An 18,226-nucleotide genomic window follows, 5' to 3' on the forward strand; every position below is an offset into this window, starting at 1 on the left:
GTTTAGTGCCTGGCCATGCAAGGAGACAGGTCTATTTATTGCCTTTTTGTTGTCGTTTTTTGTTTTGTTTTGTCTTTTTAAAGCCACACCTGCAGCATATGGAAGTTGCTAGGCCAGGGGTGGAATTGGAGCTGTAGCCACTGGCCACAGCCACAGCCACAGCAAACCAGATCTGAGCCACATCTATGAACTACACTGCAGCTCACGGCAATACCAGGTCCTTAACCCACTGAGCGAGGCCAGGGTTCGAACCAGCATCCTCATGGGTGCCAGACAGATTTGTTTCCGTTCAGCCATAATGGGATCTCCATATTTAGTGGGTTTTATTTTTTTTAACTCAACATTTCCTAAACATATTCAGCCACAGATACCATTTCCTCCCACCACACACACACACACATACACACACCATTTACCTCCTCACAATATCCTATCCATCCCTTAGGGAGACTAATTTTTGCTTGGTTTCAACCAAGTGCACATCTAGTGATGTAAGGCCATATTTACAGCAGTGAAGAAAGGCTTCTAATCCAAGGTCAGTTTGGTGCCTAGACCAGCAATATGAGTATCATCTAGGACCTGGGACCTGGGACCTGTCCCAGACGTACTGAATACAGAATCCCTGGGGGTGGGGTCTGGCCATCTGTGTTCCCAAAGCCGTCCTGGGGATTGAGATGCCCACGCCAGTTTGAGGACCACTGCTCTAATCTGTAGATCTGTGATAAAGCTCATGTCAACACAGAAAAAGAAACACTGAATCCTTTTCCACCTGGGAGAGAGGTTCCATTGATTCTCCAGCTCTTATTTCCAAAGGTTACCAGAGAACACTCCTTAAGTGTATCCCTAACATTTGTTTCCAATGGCTGCTCATCACCTAAATGATGATATACATGCTCGATGGCTAGGTATTCAATCCCTCCGTAATTTCATTTCAAACTCCTGGTCTAATCTTATTCAATCACAACAAGGAGAACTGCACTAAGAGCTTATATTTGTTGATCATTTACTATCTTCTAAGAACACTATATATATATATATATATATATATATATATATATATATATATATATATATAGCTTGGGTGATCTTCACTCACAATAATTCTGGGGGGAACACATTATGATCCTCATTTTACAGCTGAGGATACTTAGGGCCCCAGACAACCTGACCATGCAACCCACCAAGATTTTACACCAGACTGGTCTGGTTCCAAAGTCCATGTGCTCAAACCTGATTTATGCAGTCTCTCTGATTTCTGATTTCCCATTTCTGGATGAAATTAGTCTAGCATCCAATTGTTCATAGGTATACGTAGTTTCTTTGGAGAACCATTCTGTCCACCTTGAGTTTAAAGCACGCTCATCCTTCAGCTTCCATCTCAAATGCTCCCTCATTTCAGTTCAGGAAATACTGTATCATTATATGCCAGGCACTTGATCTATCACCATGGGGGTTGGGGGTGGGGGGAGGGTGGTGATAACTAGTGAACACAATAAACAGAATCCCTGCTCTCACAGCATTTATGGGCAAGTAGGGGAAGTCTGGGATTAATCTCACAGTCGCAAATGTGCCTAAGTGGTTAGAAAAAATTTCCATGTGGGATGCAGTTAGGACATACTGTTGACAGGGCAATCCAGTCCTACTGTCAGGACAAGCATCACTAAGAAATGGGGACTGGATCTGAAATTTAAAGGATGAATAGAATAATTCAGGCAAAGAGAAAAGGAGATTCTTGTAGTCTTTCCGACAGGAATGTATTTCCCTCTCACTTTACTGCTATTCAAATTCTCTGTTTATACAGTGGGAAGCAAAACAGAATCTATTTTATAGGGTTCTTGTAGGGATGCAATGAGTAAATTAGGTATAGCATTTAAAACTATTCCTGGTACATAATAAATAGCCATTATATGTTTATTATTATCATTATTTATTATTATAGTGGCGAGTTAGTAGGAATAAGAGCTTCTGTCTCAGGACAAGCTCATGTAATTGACCTGCATGTGACTTGGCAAAGAACTGACCCTCTTTCTTCCATGCAGTCAGTGTGGTGTGTGATGTTTTTGGTGTACTGAATGCTTGTGGCTGGTTAGTTGGGCTCCTACAAAGCCCATATGCATCTGGTCCCTCCAAGTAACAGGTTTACTTTCAGAGAGTCGGTTTTGTTTGTTACCAAACCTGCTTGTGCCAGTTGTATTCGCTATTATGAGATCCTGGAATGAAAAGTCCAATAAATCAATGAAATGTGAGCTGTCTTTTTCTGTGGGAACTCATCTGAATTCTGCGGGAGAATTGGATAAAGACCAGTTCACGAAAGAACTGCCATCAATTTAAATAAAGGGGAAGTACCTGAAAAAGATTAGGAGAACTCATAAAAATCTACAAACATTTAGATTGCTTCTCAAGAGTCTTTAAACTATTGCTCCATTTTGAATAAACCAAAATTGGAAATATTATACAATTACTGGTGTGATTTATGCAAGAACGCCAAGAAAATGCCAAGTGGAATATACCAACCCCCTCAAAGATTTTGGGCTTGCTTCAAAAGGCTGGCCAAGAAACATGTATTTATATATTTCAAGTTAAAATAAGTTGTATTCATCTATGTGATAGGAATGGAGTGAGCACAGGTGGTTGTAGAAGCCCCAGTAGGGGATCATAGATAAAGAAAGAAACCTGGGGGATGTTGGGAGACCATTGTAAGTTCAAGAAAGTGATCAGAATAAGGCAGGCTGGCTGGACTAATGGAGGTGTGAAAATTACCTCAGGTCATTGGTTGTGGGATGAGGCCTGCATTCAGATTCAGACCAAGGGCAAGGGTTTGAAGATCTCCCTTCAGCTGATTTGAATACACAACTTACCTGATTCTAAGGAGAAGCTACTGCAGCCAGAAAGGAAGAGGTGGGGCTTTCCAACCCTGACTCCCCTGGGAGGATAAAACTGTAGCCCACTGGATCCGCGGGGCAGAGCTTCCTTGCCCGTCCGCTTGCATCTCTCACAGGCGTCCTATCCTAATAAATCTATTTCTTGCCCATGACTTTGTCTCCTGCGGAATTCCTTCTGTGCGGAGGCATGAAGAACCTGAAGCTCAGTGAGTCCAGACGTAGGGTGCGTGATTCTAATTTAAAACCGTGGGTTCGAGTCCTAGTCTGAGTTTTGGCTGGGTTCAAGTCCCAAGCTGGCTTTAGCCTGGGTTCAAGTCCCAGCATGTGGGTTCAAGTCCCAATCTGTGTTCTGGCTAGGTTTAGGCCGTCAGTGCTGTCAGTTTCATATGGACAGTACTGCATTCTACGTTCCGATTCTCTATTTCACTTTTTTCAATTGGTTGAGAAATTAATGGTTGGTAAATTTGCCTAATGAGGAGCCTTGGGGTTGACTTCTTAACTATATGCAAAAAGTGCCATATATGTTCATTTATTGGTCTTCTGATGGTAGGTACTAATTTTATCTCCATCCTATCAATTGGACAAATGAGGCTCAACCACCTTAATTCTGTACCAAGGTTATGTTGTTGGTAAATGGCAGTCCACACCTTGGCCTGTCAGACTTCAGAGTCTAAAGTCCTAAGTATCAGAAATCCCATCGTTGCTCTACTATGTTGTTACATTTTGTGGGGCTCCTGCTTTACCTTTTCCAATGAAAACATCGGTTTCTTAGAAGCAGTCACAGTGTCTTCATCAAACATCTAGAATCTATAGCGACGACAGTGCCCTTGATCGTGTTAACATCGTATCTGTGCATTTTACAGGTTATGAAGAGTTTTTACATATATCATATAAACTGACTGAGACACCGACCCCGTAGGGTAGCTTTTTTCATGGTCCTGATCATATAGATGAGGAAACTAACTAACTCGGGTAGGTTTAGTGATTTTTTTTTTTTTTGAGGTCACGTTTCTAATAAGTGGGAGATCGGGGACTATCAGTCTAATAAACTGAAACCGACTTCAGTTCAATAAAATAGAAGAAGTCACATCCCTTTGCCCCACTGCAGGAGTCTAGGGAGATTAAATCCAGAGGCAAGTAAGTATAGAGTTCAGAGAGAAGAATCAAAATGGGGTGGATGTAGCGAGTCCTGATAATAGAGATAATGATTATCTTAGTAGCCAGGATCTTTCCGTAGATTCCAATTAAACACCGTCTGGAGCAGGAAGTTGGTTAAAAGCTGACCTGGGCTCAGAAGCTGTGGCCCCAGGATTGGAGCCTGAGGTGACTTGTCCCCAAGAGATTTTCATCTCAACAATGCATAATTATATTGTGCTTGGCTAAAGCCTGGACTGCTGGGTCAAGGCCATGTGGATATGAGAAGTAAAAATAACCCGGAGGCCGGGAGTCATCGGAAAATGCCAATAATTATACCACCTGCCCTCAAGTTAAAGTTCCAAGGATCTGCTTTGCTTCATGATACTATAACCGCTAGAAAAATCAGGACAAGATGTGGGGACAAGTATCAAATCATTCGGTTATTAAGCACCTACTCAGTTCTAAGAAATTTTCTTTATCTCACTGGATTTAATAACCTCTGAGAAGCGTCTTTTTTTTTTTTTTTTTTTCCTGCTAGGGTGCAATTCCCAAGGTAATAGTCTCTCTCAACAGCAGATACTTTCAGAATTTGGATACAGGTCAATTCAAGACAATCTCCGATTGCAGTTTCCGTTTTGTCATACTGCCTCAACTGTCACAGTCCAAGGGCCTGAATTTTAATCATACTCTGTTCAGACATTCCCTGAGTGACCTTGGACATGTCACATAACCCTCTTTGGTGTTATTCCCTTCCTCTTTGAATAAGGAGGACAGTCTAATCATATACAATATGTGAAAAAAAAAATCTGTAGATTTTTACATGGCAATGGGACACAATTTAATATTGTCTTTGGAATGGATAAGCAATGAAATCCTGCTGTGAAGCACTGGGAACTACGTCTAGTCACTTATGATAGAGCATGATAATGTGAGAAAAAAGAATGTATACATATATGTGTAACTGGGTTGCCATGCTGTACAGTAGAAAAAAAATAATGTATTGGGGAAATAATAAAATAAAATAAAAATAAAAACATTGTCTCAACATGTCTTTGGGACCCCATTCCTAGTAAAAAATAATTTGTCCATTCATCGAGCACGTCTTTTGGAAGAGCTCCTTTGTGCCAATTACTGTACCAGGAAGTTGTGCTCTTAAAGTGGTGAAAAGCCTGAGCCCAGATGCTTGCATGGAGCTGATGGTCTCAGGGGAGAGACAGGTGTTCATAAATAAACAAAAGCATCATGGCAAAATGAGACCTGGGCTTCATTTGGGGAATCAGATTCCAAGGCAAGTATGTAAAACGTCCCAATAAAGCCTTTCAGTGCAAGGAACACAGCCTTTGGAGCTGAGATCTGAAGGAGGTAGAGATGCAATGACAGGGAAGGAAGGAAAAGGCACATTGCAGGCAGAGGGACCAGCCTGTGTGAAGCCTGTGAGATGGGAAGGGTGTACATGCTTAGAGGACAGAAAGGAGCTTCGTGGGCTGTAGCCGAGAGAGCCAAGAAGAGGCGCGAAACACAGCATGCAAGGCAGGCAGGGGCCAGATCACAGCAGACAGGTAGGTCTTCTTAAGAGTTCGCTCCTTTTCCTAAGAGCAGGGATTAGCCACCAGAGGTTTTAAGCAAAGATGTGACAAGATGGAATTTGCTTCTTAAGTAATAATTCTAACTGCTTCGTGGAACACAGATTGGAAAGTGATTTGAGTAGAGTCTGGGAGACTTAGCTGAAGGGCCATCATCATTTGGGGCAATCCAAGATCTTGAACTATAGGCTACTCATTAAAATGGATGAAAAAGCACCATAAAAAAGCAGTACGGCTCAAAGATTCAATTACCAGTTCTTATATCAATATTTGGAAGTTGAATTGTTACTCTCTCTTTCTCTGTGTGTGACTTCTCTCCTAGGAGTTGGGAAGGACCTTAGAGATAACTGAGTCCTAGTTGTTTTCAAATTGTTTCAGAAAAAAGAAAAAAGAAAAAAAAGAAGGGGGAGGGGTTCCCGTTGTGGCTCAGTAGGTTAAGGACACGATGTAGTCTCCATAAGGATGCAGGTTTAATCCCTGTCTCAATCAGTGGGGTTAAGGATCTGGCATTGTTGCGAGCTGTGGCATAGACCACGGCTACAGTTCCGAATTGACCCCTAGCCTGGGAACATCCATATGCCACAGGTGCAGCCATAAAAAGGAAAAAATGATTTGTTTTATTTTCTCAAGTGTAGTTTAATTCAGAATCTCAACAAAAAAAAATGGATAAAGAGCTGCTCTGGTTATAGGTGAGGCGGAGTTGTTCCCTACTCTGCCCGGACTTGTCCCTGCGAGGTTCATTTTTTTGCGCCCATTGTTCTCATTCTGGAATATCTGCTACAGCCCACTGTGGATTTAGTCAGGATCACACAGGACCCAGCCAGGACTTGAACTCAGGTCTTCAGTTCAAATGAGTATCCTTTTCACAAGCACTCCTGAGGCTTGATTATGATGCTTTGATGTCAAAGATCCCTCTTCTTGTATCTAAGTGCTTCCCAGGTCTGGCACAGAGACCAGGTAGTGTATAAACAGTCATGGAATTGCACAGCCAGCAGAATTCACTGCTCGAGCTGATTTTGAGCTTCTCCCCTACCCCCCCCCCTCTTTTTTTCTCTCTCTCTCTTTTCTTTCCCCTTCCCTTCCTCCTTTGCAATGAAAGGTAGTTTCTATCACATGGCAGATTGTCGTTCAGGCAGGCGATCTGAACACCTTGCATCATCTTACAGGAAAGGACTCTGCCTGGGTTTGAATCCTTCCTCTTACCTGCTGTATAATCTTCAGCAAGTCAGTTTGCCTCTCCGTGCCTTAACTTCCTCATTCACAAAATGGGATGAGCTATTGCTGCCAGATGAGTTGTCACGACGATTAAATGAGGTAAAAATATTATGTGAAATCACTTGTGAAACTTTTGAAAATTGTAAAGCAGTATAGAATTTAAAGAATCTTTCATTCAGTAAACCTCTACTGAGTGCCTACAAAAAATTTAAATTATGAAAAAGAGAGAATAGTGTGTAAGACATTTCCTTGGGCATTTAGTGTTGCCTTAGACCTATACTCAACCCCATTCTCTTCCTGTTAACCCTGCTTGCATAGCCCCCTTTCATAAAGGAGAGTTTACAAAGCGCTGCCAGACACACAGTCTCAGGGGAATCGGATAGCAACCTTCGGATGCTGGAGGAAGAAATTATGCCTATTTTACAGATGAGAAAACCAAGGTTCACAAGTTTCTATTATGGCTCAGTGGTAACACACTCGACTAGTATCCCTGAGAACATGGGTTCGATCTCTGGCCCCACTCAGTGAGTTAAGGATCTGGCATTGCTGTGAGCTGCAGCGAAGGTTGCAGACCTGGCTCAGATGTGGTGGTGTTGTGGCTGTGGTGTAGGCTGGCAGCTGCAGCTCCGATTCAACCCCCTAGCCTGGAAACTTCCATGTGCCAAAGGTGCAGCCCTAAAAAAAAGCAAAAAGGAAAAGAAAACCAAGGTTCAGAAAATCTAGTAACAGTAGTGACCAAGCTCAAAGCCCACCTCCCAGTCTTTCCCCCTTTTTCCACTGCATAACGTAAGGATCTCCTGGTAGTGAAACAATCCACAGGACCCTCCCCCGTGCATTCCCGCCTTTATTCTCGATCTGCCCAATTGGAGAACCATGGTCTGATGTTAGGGCCAGCTCATGCACAGGCTAAAAGAAATCCACCTCAGTATCCCTGGGACCCCCCCGCCCCGAATAACCTCATACAGGATGGGCACCCAACAGATATTGGTTGGGTGTTGAATTACCCAAGGGCAGGTGTGGTCTGGAACTAATCTTGCTACCCTCATCCCAACAAGCAATAACCCATGGTGCAGGATGGGTCTTATTTATCCTGGTGCATCCAGAACCACCCCCCTTCCCCCGCCACAGTGAATTCTCAAGGAATGGTTGCTGAGTTGACCTGCACTGAGTCTCGTTTTCTCTCTACTTATAGGGCATATGTCTGATGTGTCTGTCTGGGCTCCAGAGTTGATTGAGTTCTTTTTTTTTTTTTTTTTTAGTTGAATTTTTTTAATTAAAGTATAGCTGATTTACAATGTGCCCATTTCTGCTGTACAGCAAACTGACCTGGTCATATATATGTGTATATATATATATGTACATACATATATACACACATTCCCTTTATAATATTATCTTCCATCATGATCTATCCCAAGTGATTGAATATAGTTCCTTGTGCTGTACAGTAGGACTTCATTGTAGATCCATTCTAAATGTAATGGTTTGCATCTACCAACCCCAAACTCCCAGTCCATCCCACTGTCTCCTCTCTCCCCCTTGGCAACCACAAGTCTGTTCTCCATGTCTGTGAGTCTGCTTCTGTTTTGTAGATAAGTTCATTTGTGCCATATTTTAGATTCCATATATAAGTGATATGTTATTTGTCTTTCTCTTACTGACTTCATTTAGTATGAAAATCTCTAGTTGCATCCATGTTGCTGCAAATGGCATTATTTCATTCTTTTTTATGGCTGAATGGTGTACCACTGTATATATGTACCGTATCTTCTTAATTCATGTATCTGTTGATGGACATTTAGGTGGTCTCCATGTCTTGTCTATTGTGAAGAGTGCTGCTAGGAACATACGGATGCATATATCTTTTTGAATTGTGATTTTGTCTGGATATATGCCCAGGAGTGGAATTTCTGAATCATGTGGTAGTTCTAGATTCAGTTTTCTGAGGAGCCTCCATACTGGGCTCCATAGTGGTTGTACCAATTTACATGCCCACAAACAGTGTAAGAGGGTTTGACTCAGGGTTCTTTAATTTAGTGACATTACGTGAATCTCAACACACTACATTAGGGCTTAGAAATCTCTTATCCTGGTCTGTCATCACCCCCATGACCTTGACGAGCTCATTTTGCCTTTAGCATCATGGTGCACTCAAACCAAGGTGCCCCACCCAAGCACAGCCACCTCTCCTGCTTCCGCTACTGCCTAGAGCCTGCTTAGGGGCTCTTGACCGCCAGTGGAGTGAGCAAGGCCATTCCAATCTTGCCACTTATCTGCCCTGGGACCTTGGACAAGTTAATTCCATCTCTACCTCATCAGTCCCCTCATCTATAAAACAAATCCAATCATGTCAACTTCACAGAGATAGTGTGAAGATTAGATGAAAAAGATATGTGTCATCATTATCATCAAACACTCAGACTCACTGACTATTACTGTGGGCTTAGCAATTTATATGCAAAAACCAATGCCTGGTAAAAATAACAGTGAGACCAAGAGCTTAACATGTACTGAGCATTTTCCATGGGCCAGGCCTTGTCCTAAACATTTTATGTGGGTTAAAGCACTTAATCCTCCAAACAGCCTTATGAGATTGGCACTCATTTTACAAGTGAGAAAATTGAGGCTCAAATGTGGTAGTAACTTCCCCAGGGTTATAAGGTAAGTAGGCACTAAAGCTGGAATTTGAACTAAGGTGGTCTGGTCTGATGCAGTCTTTATACTTAGCCAGCTCGATTGCCTTACAATAGCTGCTCAATTAGTGTTTGTCATTGTTTAGTGATTGTTAGATTGCTATCATTCATCTTATTTGCCCTTCATACAGGATTGTCACCTCTAGTTCCAATTATACTCAATTATTCTGTGGTACTTAATCTCAAAAAAAAAAAAAAAAAAACTCTCTCCGCTCAATGACCCACACCTTCCAGGATTCACACCCTTGAAGTTGGGCTGAACTTTTGGCCAAGAGAATATGATGGAAGTGAAGCTCTCTGACTTCCCAAAGTGAAGTGGTGAGATGTCTCATGGCTTCCTTTTAGTCTCAGGATGCTATCATGTTTCCAGAAGCCCAGGCCACATGAAGAGGGCACGTGTAGAGCCAGAATCACCTGTCAACTCTGGGAGTGAGCCATTTGAATGTCCAGTCCAGTCAAGCTCCCAGGTAATCTCAGCCCCAGCCAATCTGTGGGAGCCCCAGATGTGCCCAATTTATAGACTCCTGAGCACTGGTAATAATAAAGTGTTGTTTTAAGCCAGTAAGTCTCAGGGGTGACTTGTTTGGCAGCAATTGATAACCAAAAAAGCCCTGGCAACCACTAATAACCAGAATAATTAACCAGCCTTCCAGTCCAATACTAAGGTTCCAACCTGCCTTGAAACCAAGCTCAAATTATCTGTATTTGACTCCTCACTAAATTTTCTAGGTAAACACCTCTTTGAAGTTTAACAAGAAAATAACACTTACTACCTTTGGGCCCATTATTAAACTCTGTACCTCAGCTCCCTTATGTGTAGAATAGAAATAGTAAGATAGTAAGTACCCAGTTCAAACTGTTGCAGTAACGGGTAAATGAATTAAGTCATATGAGATGCTTAGAACACTGTCTGACCTTCAGAATACATATACAGGTATCCCCCACTTTCCAAAAGATTGCTTTATGCTACTTTACGTTTACAAAAGACTTATAAAAGATACGTTTTCCGCAGTGGTTAACGAATCCGACAAGAAACCATGAGGTTGCAGGTTCAATCCCTGGCCTTGCTCAGTGGGTTAAAGATCCGGCATTGCCGTGAGCTATGGTGTAGGTTGCAGATGCAGCTCAGATCCCGAGTTGCTGTGGCTCTGGCGTAGGCTGGTGGCTACAGCTCTGATTAGACTCCTATCCTGGGAACCTCCATATGCTGTGGGAGCGGCCCTAGAAAAGGCCAAAAGACACACACACACACACAAAAAAAAAAAAAAAAAAAAAAAAAAAAAAAGTTTTCGCTAACCAAAAGAAATCCGAATTTTTAGCTTTTATGAGAGAAGATCACTGCTTCTTTGCTTTATGTCATTTCAACTTATGAAAGGTGGAAACACGGCTTTTGGATAGCAGGGGAAACCTGTACTAAGTAATATGCCCCCACCTCCTCTCTTTTAACTGAGTCAGGCTTTCAGAATTTTCAAATCTTAATCCTCATACTTAACTCGAAGGCTACTGTTATTATCCCACGTTGCAAATGAGGTGTTGGGACTTACATAAAGCCTCATGGCTAGTAAAAGATGGAGCCAGGATTTGGACCCAATCTGTGAGCTACTAAAGCCTTGGCTCATTCTCTCTCCTACCCCACCTCAACAATGCTACCTTTCTTGACACAAGTGATGGCACCTGCTTGGTTGGGCTCAGCTCCCACGGAGCCCAGTACACAGACAAATCAGAGAAGAGTGAGCGGTTCATTTGCTAATTCCAGCCTGCTCAGCTTGGGGGGCCCAAGGTCCCAGTGTTAGCACCTCTGCCTGGCACTGCTTCATGGCAGGGAGGTGCCCTGTCTACTGGTATGAGAAAGGCTCATTACAGCCTCCGGTTCTGATGGCAGCAAGGAGGTTCAGTGCTCCTGGGCAGGCTTCAGAAGAACCAGCATGGGGGCTGCATTTCTGTGACCCCGCCCCCCCAGTGTCCGGGGTTACATCCATGGACGTAACCGAGTGACTTGCCAAGGTGGAATGCCATGCATCCTCTCCAGGTGTGCAGAGGAGGGATGTACTGATTAGGGCAAGTTTTCTCAACTCAGGAGGTGAGAAGGCAAGCTCTTTCTCTGCAGGTCGCAGCAGTGACAGGACATATCTAGCTGTCTACACCTATCAGCTTGCAGAGGAAGAGCAACTTGCTCGCAGATGTGGACATCACGCTCAGAATAGTGAAGCGACTTGCTCAAGGTCACACAGCTTGCCAATGGCAGAGTGTGATTTCACCCACCCCTCTGATTCCTTTCCCTGTACTTCCCATTATCTGATTCTGTCCCTCCTTCCTCCCTTCTAATGCCTGTCCAGTTCCTCTCTCCTCCAGAGCCCTCCTAAGCCTCCCCAGGACCTGGCACGCCTGATGGGGCTCTGTGCTCTGCACCCTGGATGCTTCTCTCACCTTTCATACTTGTGTCTTCCCTGCGTTTTAGGGCTTCTGGACTTTCATTCTCTGGGGTGACAACCAGCAGAACTGACAGATGCATTCATCTCAAGTCTGGCAACTGTTAAATGTTATCCTTCCCAGCTCTGCCTCCCATGTGGTCAGTCTTGGGGATGTATGGTTTCTTTACTTAAAGATCTGATCAACAGCCACCTCTTAGGGGATCTAGGCTGAATTATATACCCCCAAAATCCATATGTTCGCGTCCTTGCCCCAGTAACTCTGAATGTGATTCTATTTGGAGATAAGGTCTTTAAAGAGGTAAATGAGTTAAAATGAGGTCATTGAGGTGACCTTATAAGAAAAGAAGGTTAGGACACAGATACACACAGAGAGAAGACCCTATGAAGACACAGGGAGAGGATGGCCACCTATAAGCCAAGGAGAGAGGCCTCAGGAGAAACCAACACCCCGATCTGAGACCTGTAGCCACCAGAACTATGAGAATATACATTTCCGCTGTTTAAACCACTTGGTCTGTGGTCCTTTGCTATGGCGGCCCTAGCAAGCTAACCTATGGGGGAGTTCTTCCTGACTGCCCACAGAACCCCCCTCCTCCTACCTCTGCCGAGAGACGTCTTTCAAAGCACTGTTACTGCATTCACTTCCCGGTTGCCCCCAGGGCCCCACACAGGTCACGTGCCTATGGGTCTCAATGGAGTCCACTTCAGACCCTCACTCGTGGTGGCGGTTCAAGCGTCTCTCCCAGATGACAGGAAGCCATTTGGTGACTGCACCCCTTTCCTAGCCCCTAGTTAACTGCAGCATTGCAGCAAGGAAGCCACCATCAGCAGAAATTCCATTCGATTTCCAAAATAATGATCACGATGCAAAGCCAGGGCTCTGAGTAAGAGGGAACGGGGAGAACGGCGGCAATTACAGACAGGCGCACAAAGAGAGAGTTTCGTTATGGGGAAACAGAAGAAAATCTGCTGACTAACATGCAGGTTTCAGGTTAATGGGAACTTAAGGGGCCCTCTGTATCAGCTGGTGCAACCAGGAGAGACTTCCTGAAGGAGGCAGCATTTGATCTGAGTCTAGAGAAACGAGAAGAAAACAGGGGCTGGGATGGGAGTGGTTGGGATGGAGGGAGATTGTTTAGAAAATTATAGTGCTTTTTTAAGTTTTGAGTGACTGTAGAGCAGGGTGGTTAAGAACAGTATTTAGAGTCAGAGGACATCTTGTCTCTTTGTCTTCTATCAGGGTTTCCAAGCCTAGCCCTGCTGACTTACGCAGCCACATCACTCTCTGTTGTGGGGGCTGCAGTAGCACACTCCTCGCATGCATTATGACACTTGAAAATGTCTTCAGACCTTTCTAAATGTTCCCTAGTGACAAAACCACCCACGGAGAACTACTGACTTTCTTCTCCTCCTTTTTTTTCACCATTTTAAAAAATTATAGTTGATTTAAAATGTTGTGCCCACTTTTGCTGTACAGCAAAGGGACTCGGTCATCCATATACATACATTCCCTTTCTTATATTATCTTCCATCAGGAGACTGGGTATAGTTCCCTGTGCTGTATAGTAGGACCTCATTGCTTATTCATTCTAAATGTAATAATTTTCAACTACTAACCTGAAACTCCCTGTCATCCTCCTCCCTCCTCCCTCCCCCTTGGCAACTACAATTCTGTACTCCATGTTTGTGAGTCTGCTTCTAGTTTTGTAGATAGATTCATTTGTGCCACATATAAGTGATATCATATGGTATTTGTCTTTCTCTTTCTGACTTACTTCACTTAGTATATGAGAATCTCTAGTTAGCATCCATGTTGCTGCAAATGGCATTCTTTCAGAGAACTACTAACTTTCACTGTGGTTTTGGACCAATTCCTTGATTCCCTCTGAGCTTCAGCTTTCTGATCTTTACAATGGCAGGATCAACCACATATAAAATATGGGGCCGACCTAGAATTTGTTAAGTGAAGGTGACTTAGTCTCAGTCTCAGTCCTTTTAAAAGTGGATCTGTTTTCACTGAGTAAAGTTGACTGTGGAACCCGCAAATGTGAAACAGATGAAAGCCCAGCCACTCTGGCAGAAGCAAGGTAATCAGACCCCATCCCTGCCTTCTTGCTCTCCCGGGAGGCCATCATGAAACCCTGCAAACCCCGGAGGCACCACTATAGAAGAGCCCCAGATGCAGATCCATAAATGCCCTGGGAGAAGGGAGTCCGAGGAACTTGGATTTGAATTCTAGCTCCTTTCCTGTGGGTCCCTGAGAAAGCAGATAAAGCCTAAGTGCTATGAGGCACCAGCCTCGTCTGTCTCCTTCACCCTTGTATTCCCCATCCTTCATCCGAGTGCCTGGGACATGGAGTGTCGGGCTGGGCCAGGGTAAGGCCACTAAGGCAGGTGGGCACTGAAGGAGACACTTGCTCTCAGGTGAGTGCTCTGCCCTTGCAGGACCAGGGAGGGAGGGCCTTCTCACAGCGTCCAAGGTGGGTGCCCCCTTTGTTTCATTCCACTACCAGCCCTGGTCAGAAACCCTCAATAAATACATCGTTGGATTCATTCATTAACCCAGTTTCTTCACCATTAAGACAGGGATGCCAAGATCGGCTTTGCCAAGTAATTTTAAAATTAGATAATACATTTTAAGCAACCAGAATAATGTCACCTAGCAGACAGGGCTACTGCTAATTTCCTTCCTCAGTCAGATGGATCCGACAAACCACAGAGGCTGAATGTTCAGAGTATTTTCAGGCAAGCAGGGAGAAATCCAGTGCACCAGAGCCATTAAGGGAGAAGCCAGGAACAATCTGGACAACTGTGGTTCTGGACCGTGCAAGGCCATGGGCTCCAAATGCAGCTTCTGCACTGCAGGTGCCTCTGCACTGGGCCTGAGCCTGCAGAGACGGTATGTGGGGCTGCACTTACCTCTCTCGAGGCAGCTGGTGGTTGGGATTGTGGCGGCAGCGGACGCTGAGGCCGAAGAGCTTGCGGGCGGTGCGCTGAATCTTCTGCCTCTGGGCCTCCGTGGCGCTCTGCAGGAGCTTGTAGCGGTTCTGCAGGTCCCAGTCGTTGCCCCAGTGCTGATGGATGCTCCCGATGGTCAGGAAGTGGTTGCTGGGGAGACGCTTCATGAATGATTTAAACTCATCTAGCAAGAGACAAAGGCCGAGAGAGATGGGCTGAGCACGATGGCCCCACTCTGAAGCTGCCTCAGGTGTATAGGCCCCTTCCCAGCCACCAGTAAAGCAAACCTGCCATAAAGCCAACTTGTTAGGAGCCTATGATGTGTCCCTGGCCTGTGCGACTCCTAGTAGGCAGTGAGGAGGCTACTGTGCTTTCAACAACGGGTCTTCACTTTGCTGCTGCAGGAGTGAACCTGCATCCTGCATCCTTGCTTCAGACAGGGCTGCCCAAACTTGGGTCATTTGAATGCCAACTTGATAATGACATCCACATATCACTTAAATTTACTGAATAGTGTCTTCAACTCGATTAAACCAAAGTTTGATCCAGTCTACATAGAAAATCTACACTATCCCATGCCTTCAGTAGAATGGGAGCTATAGAACTAAAGCTGTAAAACTAAAGATGATGAAAACAATATGAGTAAATTCTAGCCAAATACAGTTGCGTGCTAAATGACTACACTCCTGGGCCTTCTCTTGCTCTGCGATTTAGGAAAGTAGCAAGTTACAGAGAGATGTTAAGGGATATTAGCACCAACTGGAGCTCCCATTATGGCTTAGCAGTTATGAATCTGACCAGTGTCCACGGGGCTGCAGGTTCGATCCCTGGTCTCGCTCAGTGGGTTAAGGATCTGCCATTGCCATGAGCTGTGGTGTAGGTCACAGACATGGTTTGGATCCCACATTGCTGTGGCTGTGGTGTAGGCCAACAGCTGCAGCTCTGATTAGACCCCTAGCCTGGGAACTTCCATATGTATGGATGAGGCCCTAGAAAGCAAAATAAATAAATAAATAGATGTTAGCACCAACTGAAACATTCTCTTTGATGTAATTGTAGGTTGACGAAATTAACAAGGACATCCCCCCACAACTGCGTGATCCACTCTCATTGGAAGCTGTGTGCGTGGAGCAGTTTACATCAAGTCACAGTTTGGGAAACTCCAGCTGAAGAGATGGGGACAAACTCTTGGGTCTCCTAGGTGGTTTGAGATGCAGAATTTCAGTACATCTGCACGTGTTACAGGTTGACATAGCCTTAGAGCTTATCTAGGTCAGCTTCTTGTTCTACATTTGGAGAAACTGAAGCCTCAAGTGGGAAAATGATTTTTCAAAGGTAGGACAGCCCACGAGGAACAAGAGGCAGGACTAAAACCTGAACTTTTGTTTTCACATCTAATACTTACCCCCTACTCAACTCCCCTCAACTATTAGGAAAATTAAAGAATTAAGAGGTTGATCATTTTGCAGGGAAATGAGGCTAAATGGTTGGAATATCTGTCTATCTATCTACCTATCTATCATCTATCATTTATCAATCATTTATTTATCATCTATGATCTGTCATCTATCAATCTATCTGTCTATCAGTCAATCAATCTATCATCTATCTCAAGCTTAATACTTTCATTTCATGTTATAAAACTACAAGGAAATTCCAAGCACATTAGACATTCAGTTCATTAAGTTCAGTCTTAAACTACTAACACGTAAAAGTGATTTTTATAGACAACATACCAGGTGGGTGATTTTAATGTCCCCCTTTCATAGAAACTAGGGCACAGAGAAGTTAAACGACTTGCCAAGGTCACACAGCCAGTGAGTGAGAGAATTCAAACTCTAGACAGACTCCAAACCCTTCCTCTCCACACATGAAGAGGATCAGTGAATTGGGAAAAAAAAAAAAAAAAAAAAAACTATATATTTTTAACAGATTTTATAGGAAGGTGCTGAAACAGGAGTCTCTGACTCCTCAAAGGCCTCAGGAAACTCGTTGTAGATAGTTAGACATGCATGAGTTCAAATCTATGCTTGACCTTTGAATGGTGGTCCAACCATTATTCTCTCAACACCCCAGTTTCCCCATCTATCAATAATAGCATCTAATCCAAATCATGAGAGGGTAACAGAGAGCGGGTTCTGACTAAATAGTTTTCAATATCCAGAAAGTGCTCAGGGGATGGCCGTGTGAGATGGGAAGGATAACACATGCCTTCACTACTGGATTTATTCAGTGGGCTGGATGGTGGCAGAGGAAGGGCCCTAATGACGCTGTGCTATGTTGGCCGTCTAAGCCTCCCGCCATGCAGCGCATCCTGTAGAGGGCTCTGTTGACCTCAAAGGACAGGGCTCTGTTGACCTTCAACAAGCCAGCATTTGGGCCAGGTAGGAATATCTTATATAAAAGTACAAGGATCTGATTTTCTTGACTAAAGGTAGAAGGGTTCCTTCCCAATAAAGAAGGCGTAGACCTCCCTTTCTGTGTGTCAACTACATCCTATTTGACCACCAACACTTGAGCCATGAAGGAATCGGTGGCTTTGACCTTGAGCCAGTCATTGATTCCTCCAAATTACCTCGTGCTGAGCCGTTAAGGGCATGGGCTGCGAAAGAAAGGAAAGAAAACATACAAGCCACATAACATATATGTGGTGGGATGGGTTGGTCTTCATGGGTACAAACACTCCAAAAGGCTAAGAGTGGGACAGAGAGAGGGAACGTGTGCCTTTGTGGGGAGAAACTGTGACACGGGAATCATTTCTGTGGTCTTGTCAGCTTACTCCGCAGCATCTCTGCTTTCTGCATTTCCTCATCCACCCACCTACCCACTCAAAGTGGTTTCCCTTCCTTGGGAATAAAGATTCTGTACTACAGATGCCTACTGCAGCCTACACCCCTCTCGGCTTTTTTAGCAATCCCTTGCTTCTTTTTGCAAAGGCATTTTGTCACATGCTTTTTTGTTTGAGGCCAAATAATCGTCCTCCTATATCTCCATCATGAACGTCTCCTCCTTGGTGAGTTCCCAGGATTTTAAGTGGACTAATGAAGGAATCCTCTGATGGTCTGGTGGGTTAAGGCTCCTGCAGTTTTCACTGCTGTGGCTCTGGTCACTACTGCAGTATTGGTTCGATCCCTGGCCCAGGAACTTCCATATGCTGTGAGTGTGGCAAAAAAGACAAAAAAAAAAAAGAGAGAGAGAGAGTGGGGACCTAAAATAAATGTTGCAACTCTCATTTAAGAAAAATAAAAATAAAATAAAGTAAAAGGACTAATAAGTGCACGTTCCTAAGGCCTCCGACATTCCACTCAGTGACCCCGGGAGAGTAG

The 18,226-nt window shown here is 44.1% G+C and overlaps 1 protein-coding gene across 4 annotated transcripts in view; it reads right to left on the minus strand.

The window, feature by feature from the left end:
• The window catches only part of BRINP1 (BMP/retinoic acid inducible neural specific 1), a 196,590-nt gene that overhangs the window by 14,346 nt on the left and 164,018 nt on the right, over positions 1–18,226 (minus strand). For all 4 annotated transcript variants that reach the window (XM_021077997.2, XM_021078073.2, XM_021078035.2 and 1 more), the window contains 1 exon segment: positions 14,862–15,084. In XM_021077997.2, coding sequence (XP_020933656.1) covers positions 14,862–15,084 — 223 coding nt within the window.

Source organism: Sus scrofa, chromosome 1 (assembly GCF_054392235.1).
Source record: "Sus scrofa isolate SSC_HxYL_T2T_F1_AM1 chromosome 1, Sscrofa_HxYL_maternal_Yorkshire_Landrace_v2.0, whole genome shotgun sequence".
Taxonomy (NCBI): Eukaryota; Metazoa; Chordata; class Mammalia; order Artiodactyla; family Suidae; genus Sus; species Sus scrofa.